The sequence below is a fragment of the Lineus longissimus genome, chromosome 2 (genome assembly GCF_910592395.1).
Source record: "Lineus longissimus chromosome 2, tnLinLong1.2, whole genome shotgun sequence".
Classification (NCBI taxonomy): Eukaryota; Metazoa; Nemertea; class Pilidiophora; order Heteronemertea; family Lineidae; genus Lineus; species Lineus longissimus.
The window spans coordinates 12,527,967-12,549,556 of NC_088309.1; the positions used below are offsets into that span (position 1 = coordinate 12,527,967).

Consider the following 21,590-nt stretch of genomic DNA (forward strand, 5'->3'; position numbering starts at 1 on the left):
AGAGTGAGTATTCATTCTGACAGCTCTGTCACAATCTCTGATGAGTCCATCATTGGCACTGTCCCGTCTCGACCTAGGATGAGTACTCATTGAGACAGTACTGTCACAATTCAGGGCGAGTTCGTCCTTGACACTGTCCTGTCTCGACCTAGAGTGAGTATTCATTGTGATAGCACTGTCACAATCTTGGTCGAGTTCGTCATTGACACTGTCCTGTATAGACCTAGAGCGAGTATTCATTGTAACAGCACTCTCACAATATTGGTCGAGTTTGTCATTGGCACCGTCATGTCTCGACCTAATTAGTACTTTCTCAGCACTGTCAGAACCTAGGACGAGTTCGTCATTGGCACTGTCCTGTCTCGACCTAATTAGTACTCTCTCAGCACTGTCAGAACCTAGGACGAGTTCGTCATTGGCACTGTCCTGTCTCGACCTAATTAGTACTTTCTCAGCACTGTCAGAACCTAGGACGAGTTCGTCATTGGCACTGTCCTGTCTCGACCTAGGGTGGGTGTTCATTGTGACAGCACTTTCACAAAAAAAGGCGAGTTCGTAAGTGGGAACTTCGATGCAACTGTCCTCTCACAATCTGTCCCGTCTCGACCTAGAGTGAGTATTTATTGTGATAGCACTGTCAAAACCTAGGATGAATTCGTCATTTGCACTGTCCCGTCTCGACCTAGGATGAGTAATCATTGTGTCAGCACTGTCACAACCTCGGATTATTTCGTCATTTGCACTGTCCCGTCTCGACCTAGTATGAGTACTCATTGACACAGTACTTTCACAACCTCGAGTGAGTTCTTCATTTGCACTGTCCCGTCTCGACCTAGGATGAGTACTCATTGAGACCGTATTGTAACAACCTTGGGTGAGTTCGTCATTGGCACTGTCTAGTCTCGACCTAGGATGAGTATTCATTGAGACAGCACTGTAACAACCTTGGGCGAGATCGTCATTGGCACTGTCCTGTCTCGACCTAGGATGAGTACTCATTGAGACAGTACTGTCACAACTTCGGGTGAGTTTGTCAATGGCACTGTCCTGTCTCGACCTAGGATGAGAACTCATTGAGATAGCACTGTCACAACCTCGGATGAGTTCGTCATTGGCACTGTCTAGTCTCGACCTAGGATGAGTATTCATTGAGACAGCACTGTTACAACCTTGGGCGAGTTCGTCATTGGCACTGTCCTGTCTCGACCTAGGATGAGTACTCATTGAGATAGCACTGTCACAACCTCGGGTGAGTTAGTCATTGGCACTGTCTAGTCTCGACCTAGGATGAGTATTCATTGAGACAGCACTGTAACAACCTTGGGCGAGATCGTCATTGGCACTGTCCTGTCTCGACCTAGGATGAGTACTCATTGAGACAGTACTGTTACAACCTCGGGTGAGTTCGTCATTTGCACTGTCCCGTCTCGACCTAGGATGAGTACTCATTGAGACAGTACTGTCACAATCTTGGTCGAGTTCGTCATTGGCACCGTCCTGTCTCGACCTAATTAGTACTTTCTCAGCACTGTCAGAACCTAGGACGAGTTCGTCATTGGCACTGTCCTGTCTCGACCTAGGGTGGGTGTTCATTGTGACAGCACTTTCACAAAAAAAGGTGAGTTGGTAAGTGGGAAATTCGATGCAACTGTCCTCTCACAATCTGTCCCGTCTCGACCTAGAGTGAGTATTCATTGTGATAGCACTGTCAAAACCTAGGATGAATTCGTCATTTGCACTGTCCCGTCTCGACCTAGGATGTGTAATCATTGTGTCAGCACTGTCACAACCTCGGATTATTTCGTCATTTGCACTGTCCCGTCTCGACCTAGTATGAGTACTCATTGACACAGTACTTTCACAACCTCGAGTGAGTTCTTCATTGGCACTGTCCCGTCTCGACCTAGGATGAGTACTCATTGAGACCGTATTGTAACAACCTTGGGTGAGTTCGTCATTGGCACTGTCCTGTCTCAACCTAGGATGAGTACTCATTGACACAGTATTGACACAACCTCGTGTGGGTTCGTCATTGGCACTGTCCTGTCTCAACCTAGGCTGGGTGTTGATTGTGACAGCACTTTCACAACCAAAGGTGAGTTCGTAAATGTGAAATTCGATGCAACTGTCCGGTCACAATCTAGGGTGAGTATTTCATTTTAACCACATCCGAGGGCGAGTGCTTCATTGGAACTGTTCTGTCTGAACCTAGGGCTGGTACATGTTCTTCATTGGAGTACATCATTGGGTCTTTCCTGTCTCACCCTATGAGTATGGTGAGTACCGTACTTAAATTGAAGTGTCGTGTTTCGATGTAGGGTAAGTATTTCATTGTGACAGTACTGTCTCAACCTAGGGTAGGTATTTTATTGGCACTGTCCTGTCTCGAATAAGAATGAGTACTAATTTATACAGCACTGTCACAACCTTGTGCGAGATCGTCATTGGCACTGTCTCGTCTCGACCTAGGATGAGTACTCATTGAGATAGCACTGTCACAACCTTGGGCGAGTTCGTCATTGGCACTGTCCTGTCTCAACCTAGGATGAGTACTCATTGAGATAGCACTGTCACAACCTTGGGCGAGTTCGTCATTGGCACTGTCCTGACTCAACCTAGGATGAGTACTCATTGTGACAGCACTGTCACAACCTTGGGCGAGTTCGTCATTGGCACTGTCCTGTCTCAACCTAGGATGAGTACTCATTGAGATAGCACTGTCACAACCTCGGGCGAGATCGTCATTGGCACTGTCCTGTCTCAACCTAGGGTGAGTACTCATTGAGACAGCACTGTGACAACCTTGGGCGAGTTCGTCATTGGCACTGTCCTGTCTCGACCTATGTATTCATTGTGACAGGACTGTCACAACTTAAGGTAAGTTCATTGGGGCCTGTGGCAGCATTTCATTGTGACAAAACTGTCTGACCGGGGCTGAGTACTTCAGCAGGACGGTCTTGTCTCAACCCCGGGGCAAGTGTTTCATTGTGACAGGACTGTCACAACCTAGGATGCATTCTAGACAGCAGACATTATATTCAAGAATGCCGCCTCATCACACTACTATCACTGTGCCAGAGTATGCCAGGGCGAGTACTATGTCATAACAGTCCTGCATCAATCTGAAGAAACCACTTAATTGGACAGTCCTGTCTCAAACTTGGGCGAGAACTTAATTGGAACTGACCTAATTCAACCAAGGGCGAGTATTCATAGCGCCAGCACTTTTAGAAGAGAGGGCTTATAATTACTGTTCTGTCTGAACCTAGGGTTGGAAATGTCCTGCCTCAACCTGAGCGAGTATTTCATTTTGACCACAACTGAGACAGAGAGCGAATTCTTCTTTGGAACTGTCCTGCCTCAACCTGAGCGAGTATTTCATTTTGACCACAACTGAGGCTGAGAGCGAATTCTTCCTTGGAACTGTCCTGCCTCAACCTGAGCGAGTATTTCATTTTGACCACAACTTAGACAGAGAGCGAATACTTCCTTGGAACTGTCCTGCCTCAACCTGAGCAAGTATTTCATTTTGACCACAACTGAGACTGAGAGCGAATACTTCTTTGGAACTTTCCTGTCTCAATGTGAGGTTAGTACTTCACTGCAACTGTCCTGTCTAAACCAAGGGTTGGTACTCTGTTGTAACTGTCCTGCCAAAACCTGAGCAAGTATTTCATATTGACCACAACTGAGACTGAGAGCGAATACTTCTTTGGAACTTTCCTGTCTCAACGTGAGGTTAGTACTTCACTGCAACTGTCCTGTCTGAACCTAGGGTTGGTACTTCGTTGTAACTGTCCTGTCTCAACCGAAGCAAGTACTTCATTTTGACCACAACTGAGATTGAGAGAGAATTCTTCTTTGGAACTGTGCTGCCTCAACCTGAGCAAGTATTTCATATTGACCACAACTGAGACAGAGAGCGAATTCATCTTTGGAACTGTCCTGCCTCAACCTGATCGAGTATTTCATTTGGACCACAAGTGAGACAGAGAGCGAATACTTCCTTGGAACTGTCCTGTCTCAACCTGAGCTAGTATTTCATTTTGACTACAACTGAGACAGAGAGCGAATACTTCCTTGGAACTGTCCTGCCTCAACCTGAGCAAGTATTTCATTTTGACCACAACTGAGACTGAGAGCGAATACTTCTTTGGAACTTTCCTATCTCAACGTGGGGTTAGTACTTCGCTGCAACTGTCCTGTATCAACCTAGGGTGAGTATTTCATTTTGACCACCACCGAGGGCGAGTATGTCACTGGAACTGTCATGTCTCACTTTTAAATAATGCAAGAAGGCCTACTTGGTTAGTTGTATGTTTATTGTAAATGTAATATTGTTTTTTTTTATTGTCTGGTATCAGGACATCAAATTATAACATCAATGGACATTACTGAATTTATTGTGTTTTTTGGGAAACATTCTTTTAAAAAGTTTCTGTTTGTAATTGTTAATATACCAATTTTGTTGATTTTTTAAAAACCTTCCCAGAAAAATATTTGCTCCACAAACAGATTTTTCCAGAAAATTTAAAGCAGTTAATACTTTTGTAGCAGCTCCATGTTTTTTCCATGATGGTTGAGTGTTCACTTCACAACACAAAACCCCTTGTGAAAGAGAATCCCACTTAAAGCTGACATGCATGCATAAAAACCCCAGCAACCAAGTTAGAATACAGAAATGCCCGTCCACGTTGAAAGACTGTCAGTTTTGTTTCTAACAGCCACAGATATGATAGACTACCAGCAGTCCACAGTAGCACGTCTATATTCACTAACTTTGCACCCAGTGTGAAGCAATGATATGAGTGTCATTGTACACTTATCTGAAATCAACAATATAAACCATACATATATGGATGTCTGATGAGAATGCCAAAGAAATACAAAGCAGATATAATCTTCAATAGCTCAAGAGTGCCATCTTTTATTTTTCACTATTAAATGGGGACTATAGGCAGGAGCGGGGGGGGGGGGGTAAATTGGCCATCTTAAGGTGACTAACATGCACAGTAAGAGCACTGGGTCATATATCTCTCATACAAGCGTGATAATTTTGACATCATTAAAGACGGGAGAGACCCCTATTGGCAACTTTGTCTAACTTTATCTTGCCAACTTAGCTGCTGCCTATAGTGTCTCTTTAAAAATACATAAATTCCTTTTTTGGGAGAGAAACCGCTATTTTTGATGAAAAAGTTGTTTTCCTCTTTTTTTCTTCAAAAGGAGCCTAAGAAACTAATCAGAAATTTATCCCTATGTCGTCATGACTACTATTACTAATTCTTCATCAGAATATTGTTTAGCCATTGTTTGTCTCAATTGTACTACCCAGAAAACGCAACAAATAGCAACCCTATGCAAGTTATAGACGTCACTTCCGGACGGACGTGTTTAGAGGGCGTGTGTAGTTGAACGTAATTATACACCGATTTAAAGTCGAGAAGGACTATAAAATAAACAGTCGAGAAGGACTATAAAATAAGAGGTCGTATACTCTCAGCGAGCAAGGCTGGAGAGATGGCGAGGAGGCCAAAAGTCGAGTAGGACTATAAAATAAACAGTCGAGAAGGACTATAAAATAACAGTCGAGGAGGACTTTATGGGTTCGTCTAGATCTATGCGAGAAGGCAATGGATTAGTGCCAATATATGTCACATGTGTAGTGATCATGGTCAACATGATGTTATGGTGCTGTTGGTGGTAGATGTTATCGAGTTTGCATCGTCGTGTGATATTCATGGAAGTTGATTAGGCCAAGGAGTATGCCGTTTGTTACAGGCATTACTGCCTTTTCTTTGGTTGAGTGTGTGTTAAGCATGGTGTAGTTAGGCTATACCCCGTGGATGGTATATTGTTAAGAAGAATAGCTTACGTATTATATGGAACCTAAGCCGTAGGCTCTGAATATTCTTACATCTAATAATACTTGTTGAAGGTGTGCATGGAACAATAGTTTTTGCTTGGGTGAATTTTGGCTACTTGGTCAAGGTTGCTGTGCGAAGTTTCTCTACTTATAAGTCAGACATTTATGTACCGGGTAGTTTCGCTGACACTTATAGCTGACGTAGTGATCCTCTCTGTTATACAGCGTTGAGCAAGGGGGGTCACCGAGCAGGCGGTGTGGCGGTTGGTCGAGTTCCTCTATATATTGGGTTACGTATTTTGGAGGATCCAATCAATCCCATCTACTAGTGCAGCCACTGCGGATCCTGCGGTCACTACAGAGCCTGCGTAGAATCACTGGCCAATGAAGAGGAAGTAGGTTGATGTAACGAATGATGACGTGCCGAAACAGAGAGGGGTAGCGATGAATGAGGAAGTAAGATTGGCAAACCAAAAATGAACCGAATGAGTCGCTCTTGCTGCTACTATTAGATGAATTGGCGAGAAGAAGAAGTGGCGAGAAAATTAGCCAAACATAATCAGGGTAGAATTGATTTGCCTGTGTTCACCTTATCGGTGTTGGGCGGGGGTGCTTTTGATATCGTCGAGAAAGCATTGTCAAGGAGCAAGAAGAAGGTGAAGAAGGCAGAAAGTGACTCGGATTCGACTCCTCCGCGAGCTCGTAAGAGACCAACATCTCCATTAGAGGGTATTATAGAGGTAGTAGGGGCAGAGGTCTGGGTGTTATTTTTGTGGCTCGGACCAACATTTCATCCGCAACTGCAATAAAATGAAATAGGCCTCGAGATGAAAGTAGTATTTTGAGAATATTTCGTCCTATTTCTCGACCCTAACCCGGGGAGTCTTTCCCTAGTGAAATTTATTTCACATGGGTGGGGGTTGAGGGCTCTTTCCATTTCTTTAGTCCAGTGTTATTTTGCAGGGTATTATAGAAGTTTAGGCATGAGAGAAGCAATGTCAGTTTGATCCTGTATTGGCCATGACGAATATTAGAAGCGAGGTGTACTGGACAACCTTGGGTAATGGAAAGGGTCCTCTTTCCCCAGCCCATGTGAAATCATTTGAGGAGTTGCTACGAGATGGAGCACATGTTGATATAGATAGGTTACCATAGCGCGACCCGGACAGATTTGTTGCGGGAGAGATTCATAATCATTATGAACAGTGGGATAAGGTGTTAGATTTGTTACCAGAGTCAGAATTGCCATCTGATGATATGAGAAAGTGGATTAAAGAGGGGGTTGATGTCACAGATCTCTTCAGACACTTCAAGGGAAAAATTAAGGGTCTGAAGAAATGATCACCCACAGCCACCTAGTATGCATGTGCAGAATTCCCAAAATTGTGCAGATTTTGGCCCTTTTATTGCGGCAGAGTTAGAAAGCAAGATAAGGAATGGAGCCATAAGTCTAATTGGTAAAGTAGGTGAATGCGAACTCCCTCATATCATAATGCCCTTGACAGTAGAGCCCTCAAAACCTAGGCTCTGTCATGAGGAACGGTATTGAATTGTTGGATTAAGGATTGCCCGTTAAATTGGAAACATTGCGAGATTTGCATAGGCACGGGTGCAAAGATGATTACATGTGATGAAAAGTCGGGGTATAATCACGTTCTGCTATCACCGAATTCGCACACTTATTTTGGGACACAATTTGCAGGATACGTGATGGTTTTTAACACCCTCCCGTTTGGGTGGAAATCGGCCCCGTATGTGTACAAACAATCGGCAGGGTGCCAACAACTTACTTGCGCAGTTCGGGTATTGCAACATCGCAATACATTGTTGATAGGTGTTGCTGTTTTAGATTTCTAAAATAACCTTTTTGTATAATTAAATTTCGCGCCCTTGAGTTTGGCGCTGTTGTCACCAGATGATGCTTTTTCCCGCGCTTTAGCCACGCGCTTGGAAAGACAGTTTTGGCGAGGGCATCGCCCTCTCAATTTCCACCTATGTTACTTTTATAAGGATTCGATTGGTGGCAACCTAGGTAACTATGGAACCATTAATATATATAGACTCCGCTTGTGGTGTCGTCTTTGAGATTAAGAGATTTGACAGATGTCAATTTTGGGTTTATAATGACGCATTCAATGTGTTCCGAGCAAAGAAAAAATGATGTCTCATTGTAACGATAGGCGGCGCCATTTGCAGATGCAGACCGGATATCCGGCTATAATGTATAACAGACAATGGTTCACCAAAAAGATGTTATCAAAATGATCTCTATTCAATTTATATAGGCAAGAATGAATAGGTTTTGGTGGAGACACTGCCCCAAATATGTAGAACTCGTAATCCACAACATCAGACTATAAAAATAGACACTTGTATTTGTGTTGTACAACATTTGGTACAGGATGTGCATTGCATATATTTCTGGATGTACAGTCATCCTTCTGGTATCCACAGTAACTGCATTGGGCTAGATAACTTTGTATTCCAACTATATTTGTCCAGTGTCTTGGTGTCCTTTAAGCTACAGGTCATGTCCAAATTTTCTCCATGGACACTCATTGGTATGCACCTTATGCTCATGTCTTTCAAGTTATTGTGGTAAAGACAATGTTTCTTATTATTTTGTATTTTGTTATAGTTTTCACGTGATCTGAGGACATTGGAAGAACAGAATAAAGAACGAAACGACAATAGATGTTTAATATCAGTTCTTGGCAAAGAGCCGCCACAGTGAAAACTTAGGTCTACTCTACTGACGAATCGAAAGAACGATGATGACGGATCCAGAAGAATTTGATATCAACGCAATCACTGCAATGATGGAGGCCGGAGAGATAGACCGTCGTGAAAGAAGTGAGCAACAGATACGTATAGTCGAAAGGGAAAATGAACAATTGCACGAGGAGCTTCGTAGGGCTCAGGCGGAGCTTGCATTAAACCTAGCTATGAAAACGCCTTCACAACTTTCTCAAGTTATGTCAGTTCATGATTGTGTAGATGGCATTTGCCCTGTCATGCAGCCGCACCCGCCTTCTCAAAGTGGGAATGCGTCTTTCCAATTGGGACCTAGTGACAAACCAGTGACTGAATGTAAACATGCAGCTGTCACAGAGGCTAGTAGTATGCCTAACCATGATAGTCTCCCTAGTATATTAGCTTCTTTAGCTGAGGCAATCACCAAGAGGGGTGAAGGACTGCCGAAAAGGAACCAACAGTGTTCAAAGGAGAGATTTTCGGCTACCCTGTTTGGCTTAACTCGTTCAAAGTACTTGTCGAGGACAGGTATCCAACCGCAACTGATAGGTGCTACTATCTTGGAAAGTACCCGTACACAAGCAGGAGACCCAAAGAAGGCCATCGAAGGACTTCTAGCATTGAACACACCAGCGGCATGACAAGGCCTTTGTTATTCTAAATGAGCGGTATGGCAACAAACTAAAACTGGCCAGATGTTTTAGAGAAAGGTTGGAGAGCTGGCCAGTTGTGAAATACGGAGATGGTGTTGCATTGAGGGACTTGTCCGACTTCTTGTCTCAGTGTGAGGTGGCGATGGCTACTCTTGGGCAGTTGAAGGTGTTAAACGATTCAGCAGAACATCAAAAGATCTTAGTGAAGTTATCCCGGGGAATTCAGGACCGATGGCTGAAAATCGTGGACGACCGGATATACGGCAAGAGCAACAGTGATGGAGAATACCCTTCCTTTGCAGAACTTTATGACTTCCTTCAAAAACAATCTCGCATTGCCAGCAACCCCCTCGTTGACAGATCCAGCTCTGGTGTCAAGTCGGATCAGGCCAATTTTAGTGCCAAGCACAGTGCAGCCAGTAGTTATGGCAACCAAACCAAAAAACAAAGTCTCAAAGCTGTCATAGCAATGGCAACCTCCACTGATACTCGTGCTGTTTCAAACAATGACAGGGTTGCAAGGCGCTCTTGTGTTATGTGTAATGAAATGCATGAATTGAGTAAGTGCAGTCAGTTCAAGGCTTTTACAGTGGCCAACAGGGTTGAATTCATCAAAAAGCATGGTCTGTGCCTGGGCTGCCTAAAGTATGGTCATCTCAAACGTCAGTGTCAGCACAAACATCACTGTGAGGTGTGCAAACTTCACCCCACTGTATTGCATGATTTTACATTTCAGCCTACAAAAAGGAGCAGCGACACCATTTTAGCGTCTTCTTGCCAAACCTCAGTGCACCAAGCCAAATCTGTAACTGATGACATGAGTGAGTGCCCACATTCTCTGATTGTACCTGTATCATTGTATCATGAGTCTAACCCAGGTGAGGTTATATTGGTCTATGCATTGTTAGATGACCAGAGCGATGCATGTTGTGTGACAGACATTACTCTAGATAGACTTCACGTTGGCTTGTGGTATTCGACTCGATGACTCGACGACGCGATGACTCGATGACGCGATCAAGTTGGAATCTTTTTAAAGAATATCACTGCTTGGACTGTAATTTATACATAGAATCATAAGCGGAGGAAAATAAAAAAGAACCGATCATTACCAACCCCTTTCCAGCTGTTTTCACCGTATCTAATCCGACCATTTTTCGTTTCCTACAAGTTCGCATTTTTGATAAAACCATGCGCCATGTTGCTATGCAAGCCACTGGTATCTTTACCGTCAATACAGCGAAATACACCTAAATATAGCTGGTTCAGATCAACCTCCTACCCAGGTTCTTTACGAGCAGAAATTCCAATGTTAAAATGACACGCGAGTTCCTGGAGACAAGGTTGGCTCTGGATATCCGTTCAGCACGGCAATATTAAATGTCCTATACACCTTTCCAGAAATGGGGCGCTGAGTGTCCGAAATAGTGATGCATAAGGGGAAACGAGGCCTGTGGTGGAGGGACAAAGGAGATAGTCATGGTTGACCAACACACTTGAATGCCTTTAATGACGGACAAGGGGGAAAAAGTTAGGCTAGTTCCAATGCAAGCCACCAATTTCGGAAAGCATGTAGAGGGGCTGATGTATATATATATGTTTATTCGTACTACTTTCCGTTGTACAGATAACAAAAAATAAGGTGCAATAAGACAATACAGAGTTGGGTGCAAATACAAGTTTACGATAAGGCAAACAAAGTAAAAGGTAAGACTGAGAGTCGAACCCGAAAACCTCTCATTCTTGGGGGGGGGGGGGGGGGCAGATGTCAAGGGACGGAAGAGGGACTGAGTGACTGAGTCTAAAAAACTGCACATATGCGAAATTCCGATTGTTGACAGACTACCACATGACATCTGACATTGGCCACTAGAAGCTTGTTTGTCAATTAAATCTCCGGTCATTTTGCATGCAATGAAACTTCCGCGAGTCCTTTAAATATCAAAATCAATCGCGGGGACCAATCTTCAGTGGCCATGGCTGGGGGGGGGGGGGGGGGGGGAGGGGCACATCCTTCCACATACCGTAGCTGGGTATGGGAAAGGCCGAGCTAAAACCTCTGCTGTTGCAGCGGTAGCCCGGAGACCAGGATCATGGGATTCCGTATTTTAGCAAAATCCATAGCAACGATCGCGTCATCGAGCCATCGCGTCGTCGAGTCATCGAGTCGAATACCACAAGCCCTTCACGTTCAGGGCGATGCTGTAAAACTGATGCTGTCCACTGTGCTTGGTAAGGCCAAAGTGGATGCACAACGGGTCGATGGCTTGTGTATGACTGGGATAGGACAACCGACTGAAATAGCTCTTCCAGTCACATACTCTAGAGGTGACATCCCAGCGATGACCAGTCAGATACCTCGACCAGAAACGGCCAAAAGATGGAGCCATCTGCAAGAAGTCTCTACCAAGATCACTGCCTTCCTACCTGGCACCGACATTGATCTTTTGATAGGAACCAGTTGTGCCCAGGCCATTAGACCCTTAGAAGTTGTTCCCGGAGGTGACAATGATCCCTATGGTATACGAACCACACTCAGATGGGGAGTGATTGGGAATATGAGAGTCAACCATGCCAGCAATAACCAGCCCAGTGCAAGAAATTGTCATTTTACCTTTTCAACTACTGTGAAAGAGGTTAGCCCAGCTGAGGTTAGCAGCATGTTTGAGATAGAATTCAGTGAGAGAGAAGAGGACAACACTGACGAGAAAATATCGGCAGAGGACAAAAGGTTTCTGCAGAGTGCCAGGAATGGAATCCATGTGAGAGAGGACAACCATTATGAGATGCCACTTCCCATAAAGGATGATGCCCTTTTGCCCAATAACAAGCCTATGGTACAACGAAGGTTGATGCAACTCAAAGGGAAATTGGCCAAGTCCACTCAGTATCATCAACAGTACACAGCCTGCATTGAGGGATTGATTGCCAAGGGTTACGCTGAACGAGTACCTGATGAGGAGCCACATCTAGACAATGGACGGGTATGGTATGTCCAACACTTTGGTGTTTATCACCAACACAAGCCTAACTCCAAAGTATGTGTGGTATTCGACTGCAGTGCTCAGTACAATGGCGAGGCGTTAAACAGACACCTTTTACAAGGACCAGACTTAAATAACGGTCTAGTTGGGATGCTGGTTAGATTCAGGAAAGGTTCCATCGGATCGGCGTGTGACATAGAGGGGATGTACCACCAAGTGGGGGTGGACAAAGACTACAGAAATCTACTTAGATTCCTATGGTGGGACAAGGGTGACCTAACCACGCAACCCACTGAGTACCGGATGACAGCGCAGTTATTTGGAGCAGCATCATCTCTGTCGTGTGCTAAATTTGCTCTCCGGACAGCAGCAGACGAATTTGAGTCCAAGCATGGCAAACTTGCAGCTGACTTTGTTAGAGACGACTTTTATGTTGATGATGGTGTCACGTCTCTGGATTCAGTTGAAGATACCCTTGAACTTGTGACAAACTCAATCAAACTCTGTGGTGAACGCGGCTTTCGTTTACATCGTTCTCCAATTACAGACGGGTCCTTGACGCTGTCCCAACATCAGAAAGAGGGAAGAACATCCAGCACCTAGATCTAAGACAAGATGAGCTACCTTTAGAGAGAACGCTGGGAATGGAGTGGCATGTGGAGTCCGATTGCTTCAAATTCTCTGTTAATCTCAAGGATAAGCCTTTAACCCGTAGTAGCATACTGTCCACTGTATCATCAATATTTGACCCACTTGGCCTGGTGTCCCCGGTTCCCCTTCAAGGAAAGACGATTCTGCAAGATCTGTGGCACCAGAAAGCAGACTGGGATGACCCAATTCCCGATGAAATCCGAATGAGATGGGTAAAATGGAGAATGGAACTGATGACCCTCAAAGAGCTGCAGATTCCAAGATGCTTGAAGTCCATGAATTTCGGAACCATTCAGAAGGCAGAACTTCACAGCTTTGCTGATGCAAGTGAATACGCTTACGGACAATGCAGTTACCTGAAGTTGGTGGATGATGGATGTGGACAAGTTGAAACTGCGTTGGTGATGTCCAAGGCCAGAGTTGCGCCAGTAAAGGTTGTGACGATACCAGGATTGGAGTTGACAGCGGCTGTTACATGTGTGAAGGTCGGAACGTTCCTGAATAGGGAGTTGAAGATTGAAGACCTCCAATTGCGTTACTACACTGACAGTACTGTTGTCCTGGGATACATTTCTAATGAAACCAAGAAATTCCATATCTTCGTCGCGAACAGAACTCAACAGATCAGAGATGTGTCATCACCCCAGCAGTGGAGCCATGTAAACACTACAGAAAACCCAGCCGACACAGCATCTAGAGGGTCAGATGCCAAGAATTGATCAACAAACAACTCTGGTGGCAGGGCCCAGCCTTTCTTCAAACAGACGTGATCCCAGAGCCCACACTACAAGATATCCCCATCCCTCTGGATGACAGGGACCCGGAGATAAAACGATCGGCTACTGTCCCCAGAACCACTGTGACAGTAAAGACCACTGGCAAGATGGCAGACAGATTTCATCACCTTTCGTCATGGTTTAGACTAAAACGAGCTGTAGCACTTTGCCAGAAGTACATTCAATGACTAAAGGACAAAACTAACCATCCTCACCCTGGGGAGACAGTCGGAAAGGGGGGACTTTCCTTTTCAGTTGATGACATGACTAGGGCAGAGACCACAATTTTGCGAATTGTACAACAAGAAGTTTTCCAGGAAGATGGTACTAATCTGCGACCCTTGGATCCCATCAGAACAGTCATTACTGTGTGTGGGAGGACGTGTCTCAAAGGGAAACCTCAGCGAGAACCTCAAGCACCCTGTTTTGGTACCTAAACATGGCCATGTAACCAAGTTAATCACTGGGCATTTTCACCACTTAGTAGGTCATGCTGATCGAGGCATGACTTTGAACAAGATACCACAGGCCGGGTACTGGGTAATTGGAGCCAGAGGAGCGGTGACTGGGTACATAATGAAGTGTATCACTTGCAGATGTCTGAGAGGAAACCCTGTAGGACAAAAAATGGCTGACCTCCCCAAGGAGCGATTGGAAGCAGTACCTGCATTCACGTACAGCGGTGTTGATTATTTTGGACCGTTCATTGTAAGGGAAAGAAGAAGTGACATAAAAGATGGGGAGTGCTGTTTACCTGTTTGAGTTCCCGAGCAATTCACATTGAGACTGCCAATTCCCTTGACACAAATTCGTTTATGAATGCCTATCAGCGCTTCACATGTAGGAGAGGTCCAATCAGACAACTAACGTGTGATCAAGGAACCAACTTTGTGGGAGGCAGAAATGAATTGACAGCAGCAGTTAAGGAGATGGACCAGGAGAAGATTGCAGGGAAACTCCTCAAAGATGGGTGTGACTGGGTGTCAATTGAACCCAACCGTGTAGCTGATGCCTCACATTTTGGGGGAGTCTGGGAGAGGAGGATTCTTACTGTGAGAAGTGCCTTGACCACTCTGTTGTTGCAGCACGGGCAACATTTGGATGAAGAATTGTTGAGGACTGTTATGACAGAAGTGGAGTGTATTGTGAACAGTCGACCACTGACCTTTATTGACACAACATCTCCTGACAGTCCAGAGCCATTATCCCCAAGCCAGTTACTGACTCTCAAATCTTCTGTTGTACAACCCTTACCTGGTAACTTTGTGAAGCAAGATCTGTATTGTCGCAAACGTTGGAGAAAGGTTCAATACATTGCGAACCTGTTTTGGAAACGATGGCGAACAGAATTTCTTCCAGGTGTACAAGCCAGAAAGAAAAGGGACAAGCCCAAAAGAAACTTGAGTGAAAATGATGTTGTGATTGTAGTGGACGACAGTCTGCCCAGATGTTCCTGGCCTCTTGCAAAGGTCACCAAGGTGTATCCTAGTGATGATGGATTGGTGAGGAGCGTTCAAGTCCGCGTTGGCAGGACTAAGTCTACCTTGGAGCGTCCAGTCCACAAGCTTGTCTATTTGTTGGCACCGGAGAGTGATGACGGGAAGGAGTAAATCCTATCTCCTTGTGACATTTTTACTGTCTTAATTGACAGTTTCTAGTTTGGTATTTTATTACCTCTTTAGGAGTAAATCCTATTTCCTTGTGACATTTTTACTGTCTTAATTGACAGTTTCTAGTTATGGTATTTTTTTATGACCTCTTTAACCTGTTTTTTTTTAGTGTTACTTTGGGCAGCAGGGCACAGACTGGCAAGAATCTTCTGCATGTGTCAGTTTGACACTGCACGGGGTTTTGCCTCTGAAATTTGATGATTATTAAGTACCTATGATCATGTGATTTCTTATTGTAAATACATGTAGGCCTATAGTTGTTGTTTTTTAAATTTTAACCAAAACAAAGAGTTAAACTGAAGTTGAGCAGTTAATTTTGTAGTAGCTCAAAACTTTGAGCTGTTAGTAGTGATGATGTCGGTTTTGGTAGTTAATAGTGACAAGTTCGATCAACCAGTGTACATCATATAATCTTATTGTTTCACTCCCAGCGAAGGGAAGTAATCTTGATCCAATTCCTACATCGCTGCTGAAAAGGTGTCTGGATACTGTTCTTCCTGCTGTTGTACTGATCATAAATAAGTCACTCGAGTGTGGCTACGTTCCGCCTACTCTAAAGTTTGCTCAGGTGAAGCCTCTGATAAAGAAACCATCTCTTGATAAAGACATCCTCAGCAATTATCGGCCAGTTTCCAATCTCACCTTTGTATCAAAGCTCGTTGAAAAGGTGGTGGCGTGTCGTTTGCATGAGCACATGTCGTCGAATGGTCTGTTTGATACCAATCAGTCTGCATACCGTAAATGCCATAGCACCGAGACAGTTCTACTGAAGATTACGGATGACATTCTTACAGGCATGGACAATGGAAATGAGGCAATTCTTGTCTTTCTTGATCTCTCTGCCGCATTCGATACTGTCGACCACAGTATTCTCATTGACAGGTTGCAGCAGAGACTTGGTCTAAAAGACACTGTGTTGAGGTGGTTTTCATCCTATCTCCATGGCAGGACACTGTCGGTTGCTGTTGGTGGTTGTTGCTCTGAGCCGATCTCCCTTCACTTCAGTGTGCCTCAGGGCTCTGTGTTGGGACCCATTCTCTTCACCATCTACACCTTGCCACTTGGTGATGTCATGCGGAACTGGACCATTCCTTTTCAATTGTACGCTGACGACAACCACCTTATAAATTTCATGAGGTGTGGTGATGTTGAGGAGAGTGGTGTGGTTGTTTCCCGCACTGAGGATTGCATATTGGGGGTTGGGGATTGGCTTGTTGCAAACAAACTTGCTTTAAATGCTCCAAAGACGGATATGCTGAACATTGTATCGCCAAGAAGGACAGGTTCAGTTCAAGGTATCACTGTAAATGGAGTCTGGGTCCCTAAGTCGAGCAGTGTGAAGGATCTTGGTGTTTGGCTGGATGAGGGCATGAGCATGCAAGCTCAGATAAAAAATGTTTGCAAGGCCGCCAATTTTAGCTTATATAAGATAGGTAGGATCAGAAAGTATCTTAATCAGCCTTGTACTGAGCGGCTTGTTCATGCCCTTGTCACGTCAAAACTTGATTACAATAACGGGCTACTATACGGATTGCCTAAAAAATCCCTTGTTCCTCTCCAACTGTTACAGAATCGAGCTGCGAGGCTGGTCAGTAGAAAACGGAAGCGTGAGCATATCACACCCGTGCTAAAAGAACTGCACTGGCTTCCGATTGAGGCACGGGTTCAGTTCAAGGTGCTACTTCACTGTTTCAAGGTGCTCCACGGACTGGCCCCTGGTTATCTTCATCTACCTCTCGCAAAAACTGTTCGTCATACGAGGTCCTCATCTAGTGTCAGGTTGCTAGCAAAACACACCAGGACCTCGTATGGCGACAGAGCCTTTTCTGCATGTGCCCCCTTCCTATGGAACCAGCTCCCCCCTGAAATCAAATCAATCCAAAGTACTAATATTTTCTCCTTCAAGCGTCAGCTGAAGGCATGGCTATTCCGTGGAGCTTTTTGAGGAGTAGCGCCTTGAACACGTTTTTTCACGGTGGTAAGGCGCTCTATATAAATTTTACATTACATTACATTACATATTAAAGCTGACCTGTCAAGTTTTTTCTAGTCGGTCTAAAGATGACCTGTCAAGTGTTTTCTAGTTAAATCGGTCAGGTGTTTTTGTTTTTCTTGGTGCCTTCAAGGCAAAGCAATGGCTTTACAAGATGTTCATTTATCAAAGAGTATTAGCAACTCCACCCATTGGAATTACATCGTGTATTAGTTATCAATTTTGTAAAAGATTAGCTGTTGTTACATCACTGTTAGTCTTGGGAAGGCATTTGCAAAAAAGTGTGTTGTGTAAATTGACCAACAATTTAGGGAAGGCATGTTGCTGTTTTAGATTTCTAAAATAACCTTTTTTGTACAATTAAATTTCGCGCCCTTGAGTTCGGCGCTGTTACTTTTATAAGGATTCGATTGGTGGCAACCTAGGTAACTATGGAACCATTAATATATATAGACTCCGCTTGTGGTGTCGTCTTTGAGATTAAGAGATTTGACAGATGTCAATTTTGGGTTTATAATGACGCATTCAATGTGTTCCCAGCAAAGGAAAAATGATGTCTCATTGTAACGATAGGCGGCGCCATTTGCAGATGCAGACCGGATATCCGGCTATAATGTATAACAGACAATGGTTCACCAAAAAGATGTTATCAAAATGATCTCTATTCAATTTATAAAGGCAAGAATGAATAGGTTTTGGTGGAGACACTGCCCCAAATATGTAGAACTCGTAATCCACAACATCAGACTATAAAATTAGACACTTGTATATGTGTTGTACAACATTTGGTACAGGATGTGCATTGCATATATTTCTGGATGTACAGTCATCCTTCTGGTATCCACAGTAACTGCATTAGGCTAGATTACTTTGTATTCCAACTATATTTGTCCAGTGTCTTGGTGTCCTTTAAGCTACAGGTCATGTCCAAATTTTCTCCATAGACAGACTCATTGGTATGCACCTTATGCTCATGTCCTTCAAGTTATTGTGGTAAAGACAATGTTTCTTATTATTTTGTATTTTGTTACAGTTTTCACGTGATCTGTGGACATTGGAAGAACAGAATAAAGAACGAAACGACAATAGATGTTTAATATCAGTTCTTGGCAAAGAGCCGCCACCATAGGTTTGCGGTAGAGGTCGTGAATAAGGTAACGCTAGTGGTGGTGGGTAGTATCAACATTACACGGTAGGCTTTGTTAGAACTATTAACTCGGTTAGCATACTTTTTTGCATTGCATAAGAGCGCATGCGATGGGGTGACATCGTTGAGATATTTAGGGTACATTGTGGATTCGGTACGCCAGGCATATATTTTGCCCGATGATAAGAAACAAAACTTTATTCAGTTGAGACAGGCCGTTGTATTGTGTGAAGAGCTTGATGTTAGAACCTTACAAAGATTTGTTGGGAAGTGCATATCAATGGTTTTGGTGGTGCCGGTGTAACAGTAACAAATGCCCCCCTTGAAAAAGTGTCCGGTGTCGTGTCTTGAAGTATTACTGTCGTCTGCTACAGCAGATGCTGCCACCTAGTTATGAATGATGTAACTGGGCTCTCCGGAGTCTGGAGCGCGATGATGAGTAATTAAGAACGTTGTTAAAGTTTACAAGACTTGCTTCTTTCATTGATGATTGCTACTGTTACGATACCACATTGTGGCAACGAGGATGTGTGAATTGAAGATAAGAATCTGCTGCGCGGAATGAACTTTGTCCGGCACTCTTACAATGCTCCATTGCTAGAATTTTGGGAACTTTTGCTCATCACTTTGCATCCATGTGCTTTTAAAACCCGTCCCTAGCTTCGATTTTGTTACTTCACTACTACGACCTTGCTGTGCTGCTGACATTACTCCGAACCTCGTTCCTAGGCACATTTCTACGAAATGGCATTTTCTGTGCCACTACCTGCACCGTTCCTCCAGAGTCCTGGTAAACCTGCTTTCCAGTGGAAATTCTGGAAGTCGATGTTTGAGAATTACCTCATTGCTGCTGAAGATGAGAGGAATAAATTCTCACCGCAACGCAAGAGAGGACTCTTACTACATTCTTTTGGGGCTGAAGCCTAACGTGTGTTTTACTCGCTACGGGAGGATGCTGTTGAGTATGCTGATGGGGATGACGACTACGTGAAAGCGCTTAAGCTGTTAGAGTCATTTTGCACCCGTGGAAAATACCATTGCCGCGAGGGTACATTTCCAGAAAAGATCTGAACATACTGATGAAACTATTGATCAGTTCGTTACAAACCTGCGTGAGTTAGTGATTCCGTGCAACTACGGAGATCGACTTGACGAAATGGTACGTGATCAGATAGTGGAGAAAACCAACAATCCGAAATGCCAGGAGTGCCTGCTTTTAGAGAAGGACCCGTCATTAGAAAAAGGCCTCGACTATTGCGCGTCGTGTTGAACAAGCACAGAAAGAATCGAAAACGATGGGAAAAGAGGCCGCTAAATCTGAGGATACAGTCCATGCAATGAAAGCCCATCATAAAAAGCCAAGCCATCGACAGTCGTTTTCAAAACCTACGAGGCCTACGCCGTCTACTGACAATCGCTCATGCTATAGGTGTTGTTCAAGATCACATCTTGCTAACTCCAAGGACTGTCGTGCTACACAAGTTACTTGTCATACCTGTGGCAAGAAAGGTCACTTACAGAAGTTATGTATGCAGGCAAAACATACAAATGCTACTACAGTTAGGCACCTACAACTCGATAAAACTTTGGAGAATGATCTTACTGGTTGTGTGACTACACATTCCGTGCCTGAACCTGATATGCATGTGCTGTCACTTGTGAATGCACCCAAGGACGCCAATGCAATCTCGTGTACGATTACGATGAACCATGTTCCAATGCGCATGTTAGTCGATACAGGAAGTCCGAGAACTCTAATCTCAGAAGCGCAATACGAAAAGTATTTCGCCCACGTTCCCTTACAACCTGCTGAGGTACAACTCAAGTCTTACTCTATGGATATCGTTAAAGTCTGTGGAACTTTTACCGCCGACATCACATCAAGGATCGTATCTGCCAGGTACCTGTACATGTTGTTAAACAGGGTGTTGCCTTTCTAGACACTATTATCCGTCTTGGAATGCAGATTGATGGTCGGTTAATGAAGTACAATTATACAGTTGAGTATAACCCAGGTCGTGAAGTTTGCTTTGCCAATGCTCTCTCTAGATTGCCACTAGAAGATACTACTGGTTTCGATATTGAGGATGAAGCCATTTGTTTGACATTCGAGGATGATACTGCGTGTGTTAAGGCCTCCATACACTTCATGACAAAAGTCATTTTGTGGCTTGTTTCCAAAAAAACGTTGCAATGTGTATACAATAGGAACTCTTGTTACGAAGTATCCATATGTCCCGCCTTGTTGAAAATTGTATAACGTTAACCACAAAAGTCAATAGGTGTGTAGATGATTACGACTATTGTGACCGTGTTTCAGGTGGCCACTCGAGCTTCCAACTCTTGAGTCATCTTTTACAAAAATCATTCAGTGTGTATTCAGTCAGTGACCTTTGTGGGCATGTTTACCCCTGTGGAAGGCTGTGGACAGCTGAATTGAATATGTTCAATTTTTGGAGACCTGTTACTCATGGGACAGGAAGATGGCTACGTGGTATTTAGAAAAAAACATCAAGATTTTGTGATCTTTGGGGGGGGGGGGTTGCAAGAATGTCTTTTTAACGTTAAGTCCCCTCTGTACCACAATAGGAACGAAAAGAGGAAAAAGATAGCCGAAATCGCTACTGAATTGGACGTCACCGGTAAGGTTGGTAAATATGCCCCGACCAATTTCAATACACGTTTACCCAAGAAATAAATGAACAAAATATATTAATATCCAGTTTAATATTATTTGCTTGGAAGACAATACAAGAAAATTGGATGTAAACCCTGTGATTAGGATTGCAATTCATCCACTACTTATGAATCTATGTTGGTCGTTTAAATTAGAATGAGGACAGAGCAAATCGCACGCGGAGCAACTTCCCTTTGCATGGTACACAGGCTACAGTCCTATAGTCCAAAGATTCCGAGGCAAAATGTAAATCTCATTCATGTTGATTATACTTGTTTAATACCCGCCGTTGTTTATGCTAACAGCAGATGACAAAATCAAGAAAATCGCATTCGTCTGGTTCGTCTTCGCCGAATGATGACAATGAGAGACAGACATACCGATGCGACCAGTTCGGTGTCTGCCAAGGAGGATACCGC

General features: G+C 44.0%; 2 protein-coding genes across 2 annotated transcripts; both read left to right on the forward strand.

Moving 5' to 3' along the window:
- Positions 1-9,415: 9,415 nt before the first annotated feature.
- Positions 9,416-12,860, forward strand: LOC135499710 (uncharacterized). Its single transcript, XM_064790648.1, has 2 exons — positions 9,416-9,833; positions 11,386-12,860. The coding sequence occupies exons 1-2, from the start codon at positions 9,416-9,418 to the stop codon at positions 12,858-12,860; spliced, it is 1,893 nt and encodes a 630-aa protein (XP_064646718.1).
- Positions 12,861-12,901: 41 nt separating this feature from the next.
- On the forward strand, positions 12,902-13,627 carry LOC135499716 (uncharacterized). The gene has a single exon (XM_064790660.1). The coding sequence runs from the start codon at positions 12,902-12,904 to the stop codon at positions 13,625-13,627; it is 726 nt and encodes a 241-aa protein (XP_064646730.1).
- The last annotated feature ends 7,963 nt before the right edge of the window (positions 13,628-21,590 follow it).

What these genes read in the sequence shown, in the direction of transcription:
- LOC135499716 (XM_064790660.1), top strand. Translation starts at nt 12,902, where the DNA reads ATGGAGTGGCATGTGGAGTCCGATTGCTTCAAATTCTCTGTTAATCTC.
- LOC135499710 (XM_064790648.1), top strand. Translation starts at nt 9,416, where the DNA reads ATGGCTACTCTTGGGCAGTTGAAGGTGTTAAACGATTCAGCAGAACAT. An exon ending in TAATGAAATGCATGAATTGA is followed by an intron (nt 9,834 to 11,385) that starts GTAAGTGCAGTC and finishes TCCGTATTTTAG; the next exon opens with CAAAATCCATAGCAACGATC.